Below are 21,792 nucleotides of genomic sequence, written 5' to 3'. Positions count from 1 at the left end.
GAGTGCGGCTCGGTCCAGAACAAAGACGAAAGGGAAGGACAGCTGGGATGGCTGAGGCGGGCGGGAGGGACACGGCTGGTTCGGAGGTTCTCGCTGCTTTGACCCGGCTTCCACGCGCAACCCTGAAATGGAATAGTCGAACCCGTCTCCACCAGTGCTGTAAGCTAGTCCTGTGATTCTCTCGCTCAGCGATTAATTCTCACTAACAAGGCTTGGCAAGTTGTCGGGCGAATAATTTTTGGCTTCTGTAGGGTTCCCTCCGCGTGCGCGCACAAACCCCCTGCCAAAAGCGGTCTCTGGGAAATTAAATGCATAAGTAAAACGGGGGTGGGGATGGGGCTATGCTACGTGACCTGGAAAGAGGGATGCAAATCAACCTGAATCGGTCTCAATAGAGTTTACTAAATCCTTTCAAGTCATTCTTTGCGCGTACAGTTTTAAGGGTCTAACTCCGCACCAAATGTATACCCTAATTGCCATTTCCTGAGAAGAAATTAGCTTGTGCAAGATGGGGGTAGGGACTTCCCAAAAAGCCGAACATGTCGTGTGCCCCCCACCCCGCAACTAGAGTTAAATAAACATCTTTTAGGAAGCGTGGATAGAAGTGCCGCCCAGTTCTCCATAGGAACAACATTCCGGCAATTAATACCTCCCACTGGATCGTAAAGCAACAAACCCCCACACCTCACTACTATTACTGGGCTTGGGGCGGGAGGTCTTTCTCTTTCATCTTCTGAGTTGGAGTTTGCCCACGTTCCTGGGGAAACTATAAAGCTGATTTAATGGCTTAAGAGGAATATCGATCACGCTAATGCTTAAGCCAACATCTGAAGAATTGCATTTAAAAAGACCTGTCGGTCTGAATGCACACGGTAAATATGGGTAGAGAAGGTCCCAGGCCCTGAGGAGTGGGCAGCGGTGCAACGTTCCCCTGTCCACTTCTATGTTGGGGAAAGATCTGAGAGACTATTTCGGGTAGGCCCGGAGGCCAAAAGAGATGAAAACCTCAAACCCGAGCCCGGGCTCTGGTTAAGGCCGGCTTCTCAGCTTGCTATTTTCTTTGCGCCAAACGCCGCGCAGCGGGGTGGAATGGCTGCTTGGCGACTCGTGTAGGTCAGGAAGCGTGCGGCGGAGGCCTGGGGACTGCTGGCGGACAGCAAGAGGCGCCGGCGCGCTCCATTCACAAAGTCCTGGAGTCGCCGCTCGCCGCGGGTCGGAGGCCGCCTCCCTCTTCCTCTAGGTCTCAGTTTTATGAATGGGCCTGGCAGCGAGCACCAAGCTCCCTGTTTACTCCTTTCTTTGTGACGTGGAGTTCCCGTGACTGGGCGCGAGCAGTCGGTGCTCCATTCACGGGCCGAGGAGGGGGCGGGAGGAGGGGCCCGGGCCTGGGCCGGGAGCTGATGCGGGGGGCGGGCGCCAAGCCGAAAATGGAAATAGGCGGGGCCTCGCTAGGTAGTAATGAATCTCCCCTCCCCCGGGAGAGCGGAGGAGCATTAATAAATCTTTAAGCCTGGGAGGAAACTCTGGCTGGGGCAGTGAGCGGAGCTCTGGCGGCGCGTGGGGAACGGCAGCAACGCGCGGGCGGCAGCCGAACAGCACAACCAGCAAAACACATTAGAGGCAACAAGAGGGAGCCGGTGGTCCTCTCCCGTAAACACACACCCCTCCACCGCCACCCCCTCCTCCGCGCCGCGCGCCCGCTTGCTTTAGTGCCTGAGGCTGCTAGGACTGCTATGTAACCTGGAGGCTTCGGGAGGAAGGGAATCGAGTAGAGGTTGGCCCGCGGGAGCCTCCGGGGGCCAAGTTTGCGGTCACTTCTGAAGCCTCCCTCTTTTAGTTCTTGTTTGCCCATTCCTGTAGCCTAGCTGGCCCAGGTTACTTTCTGTCGCCTCCTCGCGCTCCCAGCAGCCGCTGTTCCCGGCGACCATGGTGACGATGGAGGAACTGCGGGAGATGGACTGCAGTGTGCTCAAAAGGCTGATGAACCGGGACGAGAACGGCGGCGGCGGCGCGGGCGGCAGCGGCAGCGGCAGCCACAGCGCACTGGGGCTGCTGAGCGGCGGCAAGTGCCTGCTGCTGGACTGCAGACCGTTCCTGGCGCATAGTGCGGGCTATATCCGCGGTTCGGTCAACGTGCGCTGCAACACCATCGTGAGGCGGCGGGCTAAGGGCTCTGTGAGCCTGGAGCAGATCCTGCCCGCCGAGGAGGAGGTGCGCACCCGTTTGCGCTCCGGCCTCTATTCGGCCGTCATAGTCTACGATGAGCGGAGCCCGCGCGCCGAGAGCCTCCGCGAGGACAGCACCGTGTCCCTGGTAGTGCAAGCACTGCGTCGCAACGCGGAGCGTACAGACATCTGCCTGCTCAAAGGTAAACGCGGGCGCTGGGGCGCGAGCTGGAGAGTAGGTGTAGGGGGACTTGGCGGCCTGTGCCTTATTGGACGTGGGAAGGAGTATCTGGAATGATTCTTGGCTGCGGGGATCCCCGTGCGCTCCTTTGTGCATGTTATTGTGCACGGGTTTGCTAGGTTTTTGTGCATATCAGTGCGAATGAGAGCTCTAAACCCTCAGGGACCGTGCAGACCCGTTTCCCTGGTCACCTGCGATTTTGCACGCGTCCTAGCGATACCGCGTTTATTTACACTCACTAACGGTTCTGGCCTAGAGACCGAAGCGACTCTGAGCGGCCCATCTCCGAGCCCCGGAAAGTGCTCCCAAGTATCTCTGTGCGGGAGGGGACAAGATCGGCCTGTTGGGTTGGCGTGCCGAGACCCTGTATTGAGTCTGACTCGGAGGGAGGACCCGAGCGATGGGGAAGGAGGTGAAGGAGGGTGAGCGCCGAGGTGGGATTGACTCTGCTGTTTCGACTGAAAGCCAGCGCTTGCTAAATGTACAAACGAGAACTGGGTTGCAGACATTGTGGGGAGAGATCTGCGTCTCGTCTCTTGCTGCCCAACTCCGAGGTCTCCTCGAAGGTGGCCAACTCACCCCGCCTGGGGCTAGACCCAGGCTCCGGGAGAGAGAGCCTAGAGAACTGGGTAACAGGGGGACACCAGGCGGAACCGTCCTTCTACCCTCTTGCTTATTCGGTCGACGGCGAATTACGATCTTTTGTTTAGACACCATTCTCGGCTAACGGATGGCGGCGCGTGCCGGATTTAAGTGAACCCCGGAGAAACTCTTGGTGGCGGGACAGAGGGCGATGCCTTGTCAAACATGGAAGTTAGAAACCCCAAAGGAACCGCGTGCTAAGTCACAGGAGAGGCTGTTCGCGATCGCACCTGCCAAGCCGGGTCTGTCTGCTGTTCTCGGGACTAGGAAGCAGGCTGGGCGCGTGGGGCAGGGGCGCCCCCTGCTGCGCTGCGCCCCTTCCTCTGGCTACCGCATTCCGCGCATTCTTTCGCCCTGGTCGGGTCTTAGCTTCCGAACCGGAGAGGCGTTTCAGACCCTTGTCTTCAAAGAGCCGCTCCTTTGCCTGCAGGCGCTCTTTGCCCCCTCCTCTTCCTTTCCACTCTGGCCTTGTCCACTCAAGAGGAAGGGAGATGGGGGCGGAAGCCTCCTTCCCACCCCCTCCAAAAAGCACAACAAAATCCCAGTGCGGACGAGCCGGGTTTGCCCTTGCCAAACAGCGGGGGGCTTTGTTCTCGGCAGTTGTTTCCTGACCATTTGACCTGTCAGCTGCTGGGGAATGCTGCTGTTGACCTGTGGTTGAACTGCTAAGGCGATTTTGCTGATTTTTCTTTGTTTTTCCGAGAGAGCCTCCTTTTGCACCTCCCCTGAGCCCAGCCTTTCCCCCCAAGCTCTCAGGAGCGAGTGACAGGAAGAGGGTTGGACCGTAATGGCCTGTTTTGGGCGACGCGCCTGTACTCAGAGCCCCGTGGAAGCGACCGTCCAACTCCCTCAATCAGCCAGCCCCAACTTGGACCACCATGGTGGGCGCCTGCGCTATTGTTAGGCCTTGCGGGCTGTCCCCTGCCTGGTGCTGGCGTGGGTGGGAAAGAGGAAAGAAATTCCTCAGGGACGCAAGTCCCTTCGGGAGGTGTGGCCAGCCTGGGTGTTGTGCTAGTCTCCAGCCCTGGAGTCTCTCCGGGTTTGGAGCCCGAGCGCTCCTCTTGGTTCTTGGGCCTCTAAATCCAGGGCCCGCGAGAACGCCTTAGGGCCGGGGCTGCCTTCAGCCCCACGTGGAGTCAGGGTTTGTTTTGTTTTTCTTCCTGGAAGAAATCCGGAGGGGACCGCCCTGGAGCGCTCTGGGACTTTGGCCCTTTGGCTTCCGGGGCACGACCCTTAGGCCCCGCTCCCGAGGCACATTTTTAAGGTTTACCCTCGGGGCTCGCGGCACCTCCCAGTCTCCTCTCAGTCCCACCCTGAGCCAGACCGATTCAGAGAGACTCAGCCTGTATATTCAGGGACGCAGACGCTGTAGAACAGGTGACCTCTGAGCCAAATGGCAGCCTTCTGGTGGGTGGCCAGGATTCCTGGCCAACGGAAGAGAAGCATTTCCTCCGAGGCCTGCACTGCCTTTCGCTATTTGCCCCGACCTGGCAGGGAGGACCACCCGCAGTCTCACAGGCCACATCCTCCCAGGTGGAAGGTGTCTACGCCTGGGCCACTTAGGTTTTTCTCAAGAAACCCCTTTCCCTCCCACCCCCCGCCACCACCAGTAGCCGGAAGTTCTGCCCTTGGAAGCAAGCACCTAAAATTCAAAGGGGGGAGGGAGAATCTTCCCGGCTTGTTCTGTAGTGGTGGTAGGACATCTGCGAAGTAAACGGGCCACATTCTGTTTAGCTTAGCTTATGTCGATATGTGTGCTGAACAGAGGCCGAATTGACCCAGTTCATTTTCCTCGTCTTTGTCTGCTACAGAAAGAACTGTCAGTGCCTGCTGTCACACCCCTATGGGAAAGGTGTGGTCTGGGGAGGAAAGCAAGGGCTCCCAGTCTCTAGAGACATAGGGGTTCCATGCAGAGAAGACAACCAGACACAGGAAATGTGACTTTAGGGGAGGGAGCCGTGGTGCAGGGACTTCAGAGGGAATACTGGAAAGCAGAGGGAGAAAAACCCCCTTAGATTATCTTCAATAAACACCTGAGTTGATTAAGGGTTGGTAATTCGTTTCCAACTGGAGTTGTTCATTTTATTTTCCACCTGGGAAACAAAGGCCCTTAAGAGTGTGTGTTATTTTGTGTGTACTGGTGGATGTGGATTGAAAGGGGCAGGACATGGGGCAAGTGGTGCCTGCCATTCTTGGGAAGGGGCAATAAAAACAGCAGGATGTTTTCAGAAGTGATGTCATCCTTCCCAGCCCAAAGTATTAATTCTACTAATTGACCACATTTCATTAAAAGTCCAGTATTTCCTATTTCTGCCACTTTGAAGGGAGATTTGCTACTCACTGCAGAGAATTAATAACTGATTCCACAAGCAAGAATTCGTAAAGACAGGAATAAACTTTACCAAATGTCAATAAAGCAATACTTATTCTGTACATTTTCTAGTATTGCCCAAGTTTTGCCAAAAAACAATAACCAAAATTCTGTAATATTTTCTTTGCACTACTAAAAGATTCCCACTGGGATCATTTTATAAAAAAGCTTTAACTTTCAATTCTGTATGGCACCGTTAGGGGTAATTTAGAAATTTCAAGTTTTCCTGATTTTATCACAGTACACATATTTGAAACTCCTTTCTTTTCTTCATAAATCCTTGGATTAGAGTTTTGGGTCCCCCTGATAGTTTTTTTTGTTTGTTTGTTTGTTGTTTTTTTTTTTTTTGGTGCTGGGGATTGAATCCAGGGCCTTATGCTTACAAGGCAAGCACTCTACCGACTGAGCTATCTCCCCAGCCCCCCCTGATAGTTTTAAACTAGAATTTCCTTACCCAATTAGAAATCATTCCTTTCTTCCACAATCCTCAAATAATTAATGACTGTAGTACACAAAATTCAGGTATAAAAATGTTAGTTGACTTTCCTCCTGTCTACAGTTCACCTCTTGACCTTTTGTCAGTTTTTGTCCTGATGCAAAGCTTTCCTGGAGCTTTTTTGAGCAATTGGGAGGATAATCTAGATATTTCAGTTACTTTTTTATTTACTTACCCTTTGGTACCTTGTAGTCCCAGGGCCTGACCATACCTTGAATGGTGGTGGGTTGGGGCTCCACAGGAGTCTTGGCTACTCTGGTGATTATTTTCTTTTGTTTCTTTATCCCCATCAGCCTGAGGCATCCCGGGTTTCTTACCTTTTGTGCCCAAAGGGAAAATAGCTTGCTTTTCTGTTTGCAAACATAACAATGCCCCTTACACCCAAGGATTGGGTGTTAACAGTGATAAAATGGTAGGCCTTAAAGATAACCTGCAAACCCTATTGACATTCTTACATAATTACAGTGAATAAGCCAAACTCACAACTTTTGTCTTCTCACAGCAGGTTAACAAAAGTAGCTAAAGACGGTGTAAGTGTAAATCCAGAGTGCAAACTGGATTCTTAAGACCAATCACAGCTTCTTTGAGCTCTTCCTTGACCTTGTAGGAGGAGTGGACTGTACCTACCAACACATAAAACTGAGGGAGAAAGAAAGTGACCATTTAAGGAGCCAAAGCATTCCTTTAAAAAGTCAGAACATCTGAAACCAGATAGCTGTTTTTCTTACTGGGAGGTAGTTCCAGGCTAACAAAGAGGAAGCATGACAGGAAGGCAAGTTCACTCTCCAACGGAAGCCAGTCTGCTGAATATAGCAGATAGCATGGGAGGCCTTGGAAAGATTGCAGGCAAGATCTAGCCCCCAGCCCAGTGTTAGGGGTCAACCAGTTGGCCCAGAAAGAGCTGGTGTCCCTGAGTGTGAAGTCCTATTTATTCTAAAGATTGCTTGGCCTTTACATGGATGCTTACGCTCACATGAAGTTCCCAAAACACATGACCTTCAAAGAACCCGGATTTTTGCTGGGCAAAGGAAGTCCCTGGACCCTATCTGGGAACAGGTGATAGAATTATTCTGAGTATTGGTGGGGGAAAAAGGGGCAGACCCACTAAGATCCACAGCCACAGGCACCACCACAAGACAAGTCTCCCCCATCCCTGACCCCATTAAGAATCCTGTTATGGTGATATTATCAGCTCTAATTGGCCTGTCCTTTCTAAGTCACTTATCTCCTACTCCTGCAGGGGCTGTGGAGAATTTGTGGCAAGGGGGTCATTGTGATTGCTAAACTTTCAAAATTGCCTTTCTGTGTGAATGATGGAAGAATAGGAAGCTGAACTCGAGGCAGTTAGTAACTCCTCAAGTAAGTTGGGGCACAATCATTCCCTTTCTCCTTGACTTTCAAGTTCAAAGATTTAAGAATAGGAAGTATATTCTTAAGTAAGGACATGGGGAAAACAGGTCAAAATTAGCAAGAAATCTGTTATGAAATTATGCTCAATGGGACATAGGAAAAACAGGTCAAAACTCATTGAAATATGTTAAGAAATTTTATTCAGATGCTTGATGCTTTGGAACTGGTAAAACTGACCAGGAAATAAGTAGGTCTTTGACACCTAGAAGTGCGTAACACTGGGACTTAGAGATCATTGTAGTCTGAAATCCTTATATTTTGAGGGTGGGAATATTTAGTATGTAGGAGGGAAGGTCCTTGTTCTCACAGCTGAGAACTGGAATTGGCCCCAAATCTGCTTCCACTTGTTCCTGGGCACCTGCCAGAGGCTCAGGATAGAGCCCAACCCCTTAGTATAAGGGAAATAAGTTTTGGATAAAAATTGATGATCTAAACCTAGCTCTTACTGAAAGTGCTGTCGCTGTGGTACTTGTACAAATATGGGGATGAGGGGGAAGGACTGAGGGGAAGAAATCTTGGAGCAGTCAGATTTATATCATGATCAAACAAGGATGCATGTATCCTGGAACAAAAGTTCCATGAAATGAGGCACTCTTGAAATGCAATGAACTCTGCTAATTCCTATTCTATCGACCATCTCTTTAAAAATGCTGATTGTTTTTCCTTAATGACCCCACCAGACACCCCGGTATAGAGCACAGTTTGGTGAAATGTTGGCAGATTCTTGTTTGGATCAGTTGTGCTTTCCACATGAAGTCTGTTTTTTACTCATGATGAAGCCAGAGGTAGTGCCCACCAGATGGGCCACCGGGTAAGAGTGAATGGCAGAGATGGCTGAGCAGTGGGGTAGGCTCCTGATGGTGAGAAGTCTTAGAAGTCTGGCTTCAAGGCTGCCTAGCTGAATTCTGGCACTGCCCTTAAGGTAGATGACACCCAGAGGCAACTTACAGGGTCTGGGCTGGAATGGTTTCTTCCATCTTGCCGGTAAGCTCTCACTTGCACTTATCTCTCTGTGCAGCCTGACTCCCTCCTGCAGGCTCCTGGAAGCAACCCGCTGCTCCTTCTCCCTCCACAAAGCTGGCAGTAGCTAAAGGGACAAAAACCCCTTACACAGCTACGGCTGTCAGGAGAACCTTCCAGTGCTTCTGTCCCTTGGGCTAACCTGCTGCTTCCCTTAGTTTCTCTTTGCTTGTTCTTTCAAATTCCCCAGAGAAAACTGACTTTTCATTTATCATTTTTCTCCTCAGCTCTAATGCTGTGTTTTCCAGGCAGTTGCTGTTTCTCTGTCCTGTTAACAATCTGCCTGGAGGGAATGAGACCTGGTCTGGCCTCTCCTCCACCTTTGGGGCCCCCGGTCCTGCTCATTCAGCTGCCTGTGCTCCCTGCCTCCCACTCTTGTGACCAGCAGCTGGCTTGGGGTCCCTCCAAGAGTGTTCTGCTGAGCCAGCCTAATTGATTGACCCCGGGAGGTAGTAGCGGATGCTCAGGGCCTGGAAGGGAAGGTGGAGTTCAGGAAGTGTGGTACCTGCCCTTCCTCTGTCTACCAGGTCTCAAGACTGCCCAGGACATATCAGTAAACCCAGGAAAGAGGGCTGTCAAAAGTCTGGAAAGTTGCCAGCATGACAAACCCTTTACCCTTTGCTTCTTTTTGGCCTTTGAGGATTCTTGTTGACGAGTCCCTCAGCTTAGATGCCAAGAAAGGAAACCTTTATTATGTATCTGCCCAATGCCGGGTGCTGTTTGAAGAATCAGTCTTTCAAGGACTCTGTGCAAGGAAATGATTAATCACCTTTTACAGGGGCAGTGGGGAGGAGGCTCAGGGAGGTTAGACCGTGGACACAGGCTGCGTAGCCAAGGATTGACAGGGTTGAGATTCATCCTGACTGCAGAGCCTCTGCCTTTTCCAGAATGTAGCCTGGTCAGGTCCCGTAACCTCCACAATGGGAAGAGCACTCTCTCAGCAGCTCCAAGGCGCCCTGAGGGCTGCTCTTGCTCTGTGACCTTGGACCCTGCTCTGGCCATACAGAACCCACCATTGGGCTCTTTTAGGCGGGGCAGACTGACGGCTTTCTAGGTGGGGAGTGTTGCCGGTACCACTTGCAATCTTGCATTTCTGTTCTAAAAATGTGATACCTCAAATTATGTGATAGACCCAAAGATCATTTTGTTTGAAATGTTTCAAATATTGTAGAAGTATACAGAGTGGCAAATGACAGCTATTGATACACACACGTTCCCTGCGTGTGGATGGAAGCCTCTGGGCAGAGGCCCACTTTGCCAGTTCTATTCCCATTCTCTATTCCCTGCTCCTTGGGCAGCAATGTTGGCAGTCTTTTAAGGGAAAGGGGACAAATGGGGATTCTAATGGAAAGGGGGGGGTGCTCCCGAGATGAGATGGCCACCGAGGCCATCAGCACATATGAAGCTGGTAGGACTGCCCTGGCCAGCAGGTTTTCCATGCAGGGAGTTTGGTCACCATGACTCAGCAGGAAGGAGGGCCTGTGACCAGAGACCTATCCATTTATATCCTGAGGGAGGGAGTGGAGGGGAAGAGGAGCCTCCGGTCAGAGAGGAAGAGTGGATGCCCTGTTTCTGTGAGCCTTATGATGTGGCAAAGAATCATTTTCCTCCTTCTGAAGCAGTAAGGTTGGGATGAGGGGCAAATGCTTGACTTAAAGGTCACATGTCTGCTCACTGGAAGATGAACGTGGATGGCGGGAGGGAACAGCGCCCTATATCACAAAGACTGAAGAGTGCTGGCTTCAGTGGGGCCACCAGATAAGTTGCCCATTTGGGTCAGTTGACTGGGTCTGTTATGTTAGTGAGGGCCTTTGTTTCTCAACAGGCGGGCCCTACTGAATCAATACAATTTGTCGTCCTACAGAAATGGCAAAATAAAAATAAATTCAGGGTCAGACATTAACAGGAGATGGGAAGTTGCCCACCAGCAAAGTCCCAGAGATCATAAGAAAGTCAGACATGCCAGCTCAAGGGTCTTCTCAGGGTGCTTCCCCACCCACCTCTGCCCCTTAGGTGCCCAACTAGGGTAGCACCCCACTGTTTAATTGGCCCTTTAGCTTTTTATTTCAAAGACGACCTCCCCTAAAGATGATCCGTACATAGCCTTTCCTGGCTTACTAACTCAGGAAATCCTCCCCTGCCCCCAAAGCTGTCTGGTGGCAATCTGATTTCTTCAGACTGGTGCCCTTTCCTCTCCTTTGTGGTTCCTTGTGGATAGAGCAACGGTTCATGAGGCTGTGAAACTGGCATCTGCTCCATTTCTGAGACCCAGAAGGACTGCTGCCACGGTAATTTTCCCCCCTTCTTTTCCCATATTGGAGAACAACTCCAAAGGAAGGGCTGCAGCCAGGGGACAACAGGCATCTTTATATGTCCAGGGACACAGCTGCAGGCTGTTCCACCTCCCTGCTTTTCACCCTGAGAAGAGACTGGGAATGGAGAGTCCCTTCTGCATATCCCCTGCACGTCTTCCTTGGAGTGTCTTCATGTCGAACTGAAGTCTTGTTTTGGAGGTTTCCGGAAGTCCCTAGCATCCTTGCAGCCTTGTTGCAGTCCTGGTCTGACTAGGACTCTGCTTCTCTGGAAAATTCTGTTCTTAATCGCTAGGTCAACAGCGCCACCCAGTGGAATATATAAGAACTAACCAACACCCTATCCCAACAGTGCTCCTTAGCCTGCATTCAAGTTCTTTCTGGTGTTGTGCTGACTAGGTGACCCCATTAACCTGAACTTCTTTCTCTTTCACAGGTGGCTATGAGAGGTTTTCCTCTGAATACCCGGAATTCTGTTCCAAAACCAAGGCCCTGGCAGCCATCCCACCTCCTGTGCCCCCCAGTGCCACGGAGTCCTTGGACCTGGGCTGCAGCTCCTGTGGGACCCCTCTGCATGACCAGGTAGACCTAAGGCATAGAACTCTGGGGAGTGAGGGGCTGAGCGGTGCAAGAACACAAGCAGGGGGCTTCTTTTCAGGGTTTTGGGGGGCGGGTTTAGGCTTTAATTGCAATGCCTCAATTTCAGGAGAATGTGGGGAACCTTGGGTATTGGGGTGGGATGTTAGGTAGGGTCCATTTATTCCTCGGAATTCTTCCCCTTCCCTCTCTTATTACCCACTTAAGAAAAATTGGCTTAGCCTGCAGAGTTATGAGTGGACAAAGGAGGAGGCCCACTAGAATCTGCAATAGGGGGAACTGAGAGAACATCCTTCTCAGAAAGAGCAGCCATGGACTGGATCCCTGATCCCCTGCAACAGTTGGGCTGTTCTCTCTGCTCATACTGGCCAGTTGTAAATGCCAGCGGACGTAAAGGGGTAACCACCCTCTTCTAAGACACAAGGTTGAGTGGCTGCATTGGTTCCAAGCACACCACCCCCTCCAGCCCTTCCAGTTAGATGGAAAACGAGTGAAGTTATTGGGTCCCTATAAGTCTGCCCTGAGTTCAATCCTGTACTGCCTAATTCTGCCATGATCCCTCCTTTTGTCTGTGAGACCAAGATGGCATCTGTCTCTGATGTGCTAAGTGAAGATAGGTCCAGTCAAGTAAGTCCCTAAACCACACAACAAATAGCTGGATGATTGGCAGGTGGGAACTCCTAATGTTGCAGCTGGAATAGCAAAGTCAGTGTGGTGCCTGCTACCTCCATTATCTTGGGGAGGTGGGCCGCTTAAGCTAGTGGGGAGCCCATAAGGCTGGGCCTGTCCTGTCTCCCCTGCCTACCAGCAGAGTGAGAGGCTGTCAAAGTCCTGCTGAGCCCTGCCACCCCCTCAGAGCCCCAAGAGGACAAGGGGGAAACAGAAAGGCTGTGTCCAGCAGGCGTTCTCCCCAGGCCTAGAAAGCCCTCCTTGGACTGGTTTGGGCACTGCAGTCCTTTCCTGGTTGTCTTACACTCATGTTGTTTGGGTGCCTTTGTGCCCCTTTCTGGTGCAGGGGGGTCCTGTGGAGATCCTTCCATTCCTCTACCTCGGCAGTGCCTACCATGCTGCCCGGAGAGACATGCTGGACGCCCTGGGGATCACGGCCCTGTTAAATGTCTCCTCGGACTGCCCAAACCACTTTGAAGGACATTACCAGTATAAGTGCATCCCAGTGGAGGATAACCACAAGGCCGACATCGGCTCCTGGTTCATGGAAGCCATTGAGTACATTGGTAGGTGGGCCCAGCCCTGGGGTACTGGGTCTCAGAACCCAGCCGGGGAACATGAGAGGAAGCCACTGGGAATTTGTGTGTTGTGGGTGGGACTTAGCAGGCTGGGTATCAGAATATGCTCATTTCCCCTCCTCCCAGCAGGAAGGCCATCCCACCGTTGGGTGTTGGGGACAGGGAGGGAAAGACCCAATTTCTTTACCCATGCTTGGAACCTTCTTGCGTGGCTCCAGTTGTATAGGTAGTTATGACATTTTTCATGGGAAAGAAGACAAGGAGAATTGGGTCACTTTTTTGTTTCTGCAAATGAAAAATCCTTGAACGTGTGGAGGGATCTAACTGGTTTTATCATGCAAGTTTGCCAAGTGTAGTTGCTTTTTGATTTTCTCAAAAATACCCTAGAACAGGAGGAATTCTGGAGTTTTTCGCCCCTTCCCCAGCCTAGCACCTCTACCACCACCACAGCCTGGCTTATGCCCCGTGCGCCAGCCACTTGGAAGGATGAGGTCTGCTGACCGCCCTAATCCGTCCCGGTCTCTACCCCAGATGCAGTGAAGGACTGCCGCGGTCGGGTGCTGGTGCACTGCCAGGCGGGCATCTCGCGCTCTGCCACCATCTGCCTGGCTTACCTGATGATGAAGAAGCGAGTGAGACTGGAGGAGGCCTTTGAGTTCGTCAAGCAGCGCCGGAGCATCATCTCGCCTAACTTCAGCTTCATGGGGCAGCTGCTGCAGTTCGAGTCCCAGGTGCTGGCCACATCGTGCGCCGCGGAGGCTGCCAGCCCCTCCGGCCCGCTGCGGGAGCGGGGCAAGGCCACCCCCACCCCCACCTCACAGTTCGTCTTCAGCTTCCCTGTCTCCGTCGGTGTGCACTCGGCCCCCAGCAGCCTGCCGTACCTGCACAGCCCCATCACTACCTCCCCCAGCTGTTAGAGCCAGTCTCCCAACCCCTAAAACCGGGGTGGGCTCCCAGCAAGGGTTGGGAGAGCCACGAGTGGGCAGCAAGTAGGGACTGACCAGCTGGGGGCACGCTCGTCCCCATCCATTTCTTTTTGGCCAACCATGGGGCCAGCTAGAATGGCAATAAGGACTTTGAATACACATTAAAAGCAAACAAACAAAACACTCCAACTTAGAGCAATAATGGCTGTTGTGGCAGCCAGGGAAGACCTAGGTTTGGTTTATGTGTCAGTTTTACTTTTCAGGTAGAAATTTCTTACCTCATTTTTTTAATCAATAAGGCTTGAAGTTATGAAACCCACAGATCCTGGCAAATGTGCCCATCAGTTTTATTAAGTGGGGAGGGAGGGGGGAGGGATAAGAAAACAAGTTTGCCAGAAGTGCCTGGTTCTGTGTGCTTGTCCTTTGTTGTCGTCACAGGAATTTTGCTTTTTAAAAGAAATCTAGGACGTGGTTTTCCTTTCTAATTATTCACCAACAGGTGAATAATTGTGCTTAATAATAAATAAAAGTATTTATTAAGAATTTCCTCAGAGTATGTATGTACAAGGAGTCCAGTGACAGTGGATTTTGAACATATTTATGTTGATCTCAAACAGCAGAGCGCGGTAGCATGCAAATGTCCCAGCGGCCAGGAGGTGGACGGTGGGCGTGTGCAAGTCAGTTAATGATCTTGAATTTGTTGCCACTGAGAAGCAGGCAGGGTGGGGTGGGAGGGGAAAGGAAGGGAAGGGACTACTTTTTAGTTACTTTTGTTGCTGGTTCCTGGGCACATAGACCACAACCATACAACCTTTCTCTCCAGTTTGGTGTTTGGAGCAATTTTCTCATAGGCCTATCTAGGACTTGCCTATTGTCTGTGATACAGGCCCTGTTACATAATTTGCTCCTGGAAAATTGGGTACCATTCAGATTTTTCTTCAGCTAATTATTTAGCAAGGCCATGGGGGAAAAGATTACTAGAGATATACCTGAAATGAATCCTTTGGTAAGTTGAAGCACCATCATCTCTCTTTTGCATAAACTGTAGTTTTTAAATTAGGGAGTTTACTTGAAGTATACCAATATTCTTCCATCATTAAATTCCTGTTAGAATAATATTTTCCAAGGTCCTCTTTTGAATTCAAAGAGGATGCCACAGTTCAGGTCTCCTTGAAGTCTAGAGTGGCAGGAGCACTCTGGAGAGGTGGAGTGGGGCAGACTCCTTGCCTGCTGCTGGCCTGGCAGCTGCGAAGTGCATCGGGGGAGCCACGTTGAATCCTGACTTGGACTGATGCCATTTTAAGGGGCCTTTCCAAATGGAGGAATGGCTTTGGAGGGAGAAGGAATATTTCTGTGGGACGGGTGGGAGGGGGGAGGGAGGAGAGAAAAAGTTACATGTTCTTTCATTTGTAGTGTTGTGGAACAGTGTTGTTACGGAGTGCCAGACTATAGGTCATTGCAAACTTGTCTAGAAATGAGAGCATTTTTAAAAGCCCTTTGAGAGTCTAGATCTCAATGAACATTCTTGCTCACCCATAAATAACTTCAAGCCTCAATGTCACCATCACATTGGAATGCTTTTTCTCACTCAGCACCGCAGACAGGCCCAGGTTCACTACATTTCCTTCCGTGAACTGTGCACCTCTATTGGCATCACTCATCCTGTCTGCCTGTCTCAAAGCCCTACCTTTGGGTGAGGTTTCCTGTTTTTAGAAAAGCCAGAGGTGCCCTGCTTCCCTGGGAGTTGCTTGGCTGAACAGTTAGTTGATAGGTATGAAGGGGCTGGGGTATCTGGGTAGTGGCTTCATCTAATGTACAGTTGGACATTCCCACTTTTTCCTTGATTCCTGGAAGTCACTTCATGGTTGGTGGAAAATGCAGTCTCAGCTAAAAAGGGCATGGTCTCCAAATGCTGAGGGTCTGCTGGGGGATCAAGGGAGGGCAGATAGCCTGAAGAACAGATTCACTTTTCATACAGCGAGTGTATATTTGCCAAATCTGTCCTGCTTCCCCAGACTGGATTCTAGTCAAACGGACAGTGGGAACTCGGAACTAGCTCCAGATGTCTTTCTCCTGTTTCCCGATTCAAGTTTTCATCACAATGACAAACCACTATTTATAAAGTCATTTTCTTTGTACTTGATAATGGCATGAGTCCCAAACACAGAAATAAAATAGAACATTGGCATGATTGAAAAAGGGGACATTTTTTATTGTTGTTCTCCCACCAGAAGCCTCTTTGATGACTTGGAACAGCTCTAATGAAAATGCTACCGCAGGGTCAGTCCAAATGGTCAGTGAGTTTCAATAGGCAGCTGTCTCTCCCATGAAGTGACTTCTGGTGATGGGGAATTTCTGTAATGGCCAGAAAGCATGGTCATTCCCACAGACTACTGGTTTTGCTATTGGCCATACAAGGCAGGCTCATAAGGAAAGCTGCTGATTCTTCAGGGGATCTTGTCTGACCTTTGGGTGTTTGGAGGAGCCCTGAAGGATATGGATTGGTCTTTCCACCGGGCAGTATTAGGCAGAAGCACTGTGAGCAGGTTGGTGGTAGCTCCCTTCTTCAGGAATTACTTCCTGAGGCCAGCCATTGTGTTCAGGTGCTGTTTTCAATAAAGTTGGAAAGCTAAGAAAAAAATCTAAAAGTCCTTGGGAAGGTGGAGGGAGCGAAGTAGGATGGCTGACTAAATATAAGGGGAAGAGGCTGGAGGCTGGGAGGTGGCCGTGAAGCTGTACTAGTGAAGCAGTGGTTCATCTTGGCTGCCCATTAGAAACACCTGGGGAGCCCTCAAAATCCTGATGCTCAGGTTACTCTAGACCAAGTAAACCAGAATTTCTGTGGGTGGGGCCTAGGCATCAGTAGGCTTCAAAGTTGCCCAGGTGCTTTTCATGTGCTGCCAAGTTAGGGAGACCACCTTGCTTCCTAGAGGGCAGAGTGCTGCTTCAGGTGAGGCTTGCCAACCCAGAGCTGGCATGTCCCACAGAACCACAGCCAGGGGTTTGTCATTGGCTCAGTATAGTCTCTGCCAGTCCCAGTCCAGCTGAAAGATGAGATGGTTTCTTGGGGGTGTTCTTGAAAGAGGCACCTTTTTATGTTCCTCCAAAGCCAGTTGATCTGGGGAGTGCAGTTAGTAGACAATACAGTGGGTGTTATTTCTCCTTAGAACTTTCTTGTCTATCAAGAAAAATGGAGGGTGTCTTCTTTGAAGCAGTACCTTTTCCTCCAGAACCCTGTCCTTCCTTAGAGTTTGAGTCATACAAGAAGAGACTTCTTAAAGGACAGCAATGCAATACTTGTAACTTGTGTAAATAGCCCCATCTTTCAGAGTGATGTCATTTCTACATTTGATATGCCTGTATTTCTGTAGGATGTATATAGTTTAGGGGATTTTTTTGGTTTGGTTTTGTTTTTTTAGAAAAGTAAACATGTCTGTTTTATTTATTGCTTGAAAAAAAAATCATTTGAAGAAAAATAAATACATTTTCAACCACCTCTGCCTTGGTTTAATGTTTCCTGAAAACCATGCCTTTAGTGGAAGGGAAGGAATCCTGGGACCTTGAAGGATCCTGCCCGCTTAGTAGCATCTGCACTTGAGACTGGCTGGTGAGCACATTTCCCTCTCCTGAACACAATTCAAGGCAGGTGAGAGGAGAAAGCTGATATTAAAGTCTAACAATCTGGTTTCTCCAGTAGTGGAGAGAGGGAAGAACTGAATGGTAAGGGACAGAAGTGTGCTTCATCCAAGAATCCACTGTGTGCCAAGCACAGCAGAGGAAGGTAAGGATGGCTCCTTGGGTCAGTCTCAGCCAGCCTGAGCAGAGTGACTGGGGCTGATAGCACAAGGAGGTCCAGCCTGAAGATTCTGTTAAGCTGGCCATCTGATGTGGCTCACTCACATGACTGGCAGTCAGTGGACAGGTCAGTTGTGACTGATGATTTGAGCACCTATCTGTGCCTCCTCCTGCCTGGGGTCTTAGGGAGGTTTCTTAGGGGACAGATTGAAGTGTGAGTATTTCAGCAGACAAGGTGGTAGCTACCTATATTTTATGATTTCATTTCAGAAGTCACAGCATGTTTCTTATGTTCTACATAGGTTAAAAAGTTCTAAGCCTGCTCTGATTCAAATAAGGGGAAACAGACCTGTCCCTTGTTGGAAAGAAAGCCAAAACATGTTTGTAGCCATTTTCACACTATCAATGATCTAGAAAATCTAAACGTGCAAGTGTCACCCTTCATATAGACATATCCATCATGTGAGATTGCATCCAAGAACCAAAATTTTGAATGTGGTTTTGGCACCCTGGGGTGTGGAAGATTAGGTCTTTCAAAGTTCCCAGATGGATTTGGGTGCACTCTACATGTTGACACTAAGGATATTGCTTCATTTCTTCCTGTAACCCAACAAAAGTACATCAAATTGAGGGCAGCAGCAGGATTCAGGTCTAACTTTGTATTAGAGGGGATCACATATGGTGGCCATGCTGCTGCTGAGTCTTCCTGCTTCCATGACAGACACTACTAATCAACTATTGGTAATATTTCCTGTGGATGCTCAGGTATTCACTGAAGCTCAACAGAGAGTTCCAGGCAGCCACTATCACTTCCCTGGAGTCAGTCCACAAGATAATCCTAATCTACATCCCTAATAAGATGTGGGTCCCAGTGCAAACTCATAGATGAGGGCAGTGAGACACAGGAGGATTGACTGGTCGAGATCACAAGTGCTTGGTGGAGCCAGGGTTTGAATCACAGCTCCCAGCAATCATGCATACCGTTGCTTATTGTGTACCTGCTTTATCCAGAAACAAATCTATTCCTAGATAAAGAAATGCAGAAGGGCTACAAGAGCAGTTTAAGGAGGAACTGGAGGCAAGAAGGGTTCAAAGTACATACTAGTTTCAGACCCCCTACTCCTGCAGAGCTCACCTCAAGTCTCTTTTATGCATCCTTCTATCTGCATCCACTCGAGGTATCTTTCTTTTGTATAGTGACGGACACCAACCAAGTGCAGGACATGCAGAGCAAACAGCTAGGAAAATGTGTATTGGAATCCTCCATCACTAATACAGGGGAGCTTTTCAGGGTCTCTGGGTAAGATAGACACATCTCCATGAGCCCCTGCTAAAATTTGGTTCTCTGAAGAGATGGACCTGGTTCTACGAGGGTGGGGAGTTTCCTATTGAAATATTCATTCTGAAAGTGTTAAAAATGAGTACCTTATATCAAATGGGCATTTATCAGAATGGACTTTTTTTTTTTTTTTTTTTTTTTTTTTTTAAATAAGAACAGAGTTGGATTACCCAGCTTAGCCCTCTTAACTTCCTATCCCAAAAGACAAAGATCCCACACCTTCCTAGTTGGGGAAGGGGTGGGAGAGGGGAGAAGGTACCTTCTGTACCTTCTCCTACTGTAGCAGGAGGAACAGAAACATGATAATCTTGAGGTAGAGGAACCTCACTTTATGGGGAAAAAGCAGTCCAATGAGCCAATGGATGTCCTCAGTTCTGGGCAGCTGGGCCAGCAGCTACTCTTTCACGGGAGGTTGGTAGTGAGGAGAGAGGACAGGCAGAGAGATTAGAAATAGGCAAAGTGGTCAATTTCCCCAAGTACCTCCTGGAGGAGAGAACTTTAGAGAAAGCTACCACATTTGATATTGAGGGTTTCACAGCTGTTTCCTCTACAAAGGATTCTTCCAGTCCCAGGATTCACACATTAAGTGGCATATTCTTTCTCCTTTGGAATTGGTTAAGTTCCTACTTGTGTCCTGGAATCTCCTGGTGACAGCAGAGAAAAAGGAGCCAGGGTGACCTGAAAATGGAGCTCAGGTCACTTGTGACAGCAAGACATTTGTCTGATCAGAGCAGTAAGTAGAAAACTGTCTTATGAAAGTTCACCCCACTCACTGTCTTATGAAAGTTCGGTGAACTTGACCTTGAGTGGTCACTCATCATAATGTTCCCTTGCTGTTTCTGCTGCTCAGCAAATATCAATTCTCATCTTTCAATAACAGCACCCCATTTTGATTCATGGATATATCCATTCTTCCATATACCTCGGGGAACTTGACTCTACCCCAATTTAGGCCTGTGGTTCAGGCCTAAATTAAATAGCAAAATTCCACCCACTTAGCCACAGAGCAATGTTCAGAGATGAGCACCTGAGCTACACTGTGCATCAGAATGAAGCCTGGGCTTTTACTAGGTGGTTAAAGAGGGTTCTTCATAGCTGCACAAGCATGGCCTCTTCTATCCTTTGTGTCTAAAAAAAAACCACACCATTTTTTTACAGCATACAGCAAAATTGAGCAGGAAGTACAGAAAATTCCCATATGCCTCTCTCCTTCCCACCAGTCACTATTCCCCACTACAGTAGCACATTTGTTACAGTTGATGAACCTGCAAGAAGACATCATCATTGCCCAATGTCCACGGTTCATATCAGGGATCACTCTTGCTGTACTTCCTATGGGTTTTGACAAATGTTTAAAAACTATGTACCCACTATATCACACAGAGTAATTTCACTGCCCTAAAAATCCTATGCTGTATTTATTCACACCTCTGAACTTCTGTCTCCATATACTTCATTGTTTTAGTTTTTATTTCCCTGATGATACATGATGCTGAACAAGTTTTCATATGATTATTGGCCATCTGTATATCTTTAAAGTGTTGTCTAGTAGATCCTTTTGTCTATTTTTTCTCAGGTTGTTCGTTTCCTTCTTGTTGAGTTTTATAAGTTTTCTGTCTATTTTGGATTAGTCATTTAACATATGTAACTTTTGCAAAGACTTTTTTCCAATCTGTGGCTTGTCTTCTCATTCACTTGACAATATTGTTCACACAGTAAAAGTTCTAAATTTTAACAAAGTTTAATTCTTTCATGGACATGTCTTTGGTGTTTTAGCTTAAAGAAAAGGGATGGCCATAGCCAAGGTCATCATATTTTCTCAATTATCTTCCAGAAGATTGCTATGCCATCATTTTAATTTCAGTAAAGTGTATAAAGTCTATCACTAGATTCATTGTTTTGGCCTGTGGATGTCTAGTCACTGCAGCACCATTTATTGAAAAGAATATCTTCAGTCCCCTGTATTGCCTCTGCTCTTTGGTCAAAGATCAGTTGATTATGTAGACTTGTTTCTGGGCTTTCTACTCTGTTACCTCTCATCTGACTGACTATTCCTTCACCAGTACCATACCGTCTTGATTACCATGGCTTTATAATAAACATTGGAATTAGGTAGTGTCAGTCCTCCAACTTTGTTCTTAAGCATTGTGTTGGATAATCCTGGTCTTTTCCCTTTCTATATAAACTTTGTAATCAGTTTGTCAGTATGCACAAAACAACTTGCCCAAATATACTACCAAAATACAACAGAAGGTGCTTTCCCATAAGTAGCCCACTTAGGTCAAAGTTGTCAAGTTCCACCCACACATTTGCAGATTCCCTTTTTTAAAAAATTGAGGTGTAACTTTCATTGTGCAAATCTTAAATATACAGCTCAATGAATTTTTATCTATGTATACACCTATGTACTGTAGCCATTATCCAGAACAAGACATAAAATATTTCCAGGACCAAGCAGAGTTCCTCTTGTCCTTTCCCAGACATACCATCTCCATACATACTCCTCTTACTACTGATGTTCACATTCTTTTTCTTATGTTCATAAATAAAAGAATGCAGGTAGACTAGATTATCTCTAAAGACCAGTTTTAATTCTTAACCTGTGCAATGTTATTTTCCATTTACATCTTCATCCTATAGTATGTGACCATCTTAGGGTGATTTACCAGGACTCATCTAAACACCCTTTATTAAGATAGATCTGCCAGTATGGTAGTCTACTCAAGTGAAATTTGGAAATAGAACCAATGTTCAGGGCACTGTGTAAGGTTATATTAGGGATCCAATGGTCCCAGTCATTAAAAAAAAAAAAAAAGAGCCATTTGATCAGAGACAAGCCAGAGACACACAGCTAAAAAATGATAATAAAAATAAGATGAATCATGATTAACTAATTTGGAAGAGTTCAATTAAAACAATGATTGCCTAATCTGCCATTCTCTGACTCCTGGTTATTAGCTGGTGATAATGGAATCAGATTCAAGCCAGCAACTAAGCTTCTTACTATACTGCCAGATCTAGGATACCTCATATCTGTTTCTTCTTTTCTGCTGTTTTCTTGCTCACATTTTAGAAAATGTTCAACCAGGTGAGTCTTCCCTTTATCAAAAGCGTGATAGGTTACTTTCATCACATTTTGGATAGTTTGCTTCTTGAAATCCTAGATGTTACTGAATGTGAGATGCCTCCTTTCCCAACTCCTTCCCCTACATTTGCCTTGGGTCTGTGGTA

The 21,792-nt window shown here is 48.4% G+C and overlaps 1 protein-coding gene across 1 annotated transcript; it reads left to right on the top strand.

The window, feature by feature from the left end:
- Positions 1-1,502: 1,502 nt before the first annotated feature.
- Positions 1,503-17,334, top strand: DUSP4 (dual specificity phosphatase 4). The gene is made up of 4 exons (XM_079139078.1): positions 1,503-2,368; positions 11,094-11,239; positions 12,270-12,489; positions 13,033-17,334. The coding sequence occupies exons 1-4, from the start codon at positions 1,927-1,929 to the stop codon at positions 13,416-13,418; spliced, it is 1,194 nt and encodes a 397-aa protein (XP_078995204.1). The 5' UTR covers positions 1,503-1,926; the 3' UTR covers positions 13,419-17,334.
- Positions 17,335-21,792: the final 4,458 nt, after the last annotated feature.

The sequence above is a fragment of the Sciurus vulgaris genome, assembly GCF_902686455.1.
Source record: "Sciurus vulgaris genome assembly, chromosome: 5".
Taxonomy (NCBI): domain Eukaryota; kingdom Metazoa; phylum Chordata; class Mammalia; order Rodentia; family Sciuridae; genus Sciurus; species Sciurus vulgaris.
The sequence above is the reverse complement of the archived record's forward strand: the minus strand, read 5'-3'. Positions and strand labels throughout refer to the sequence as shown.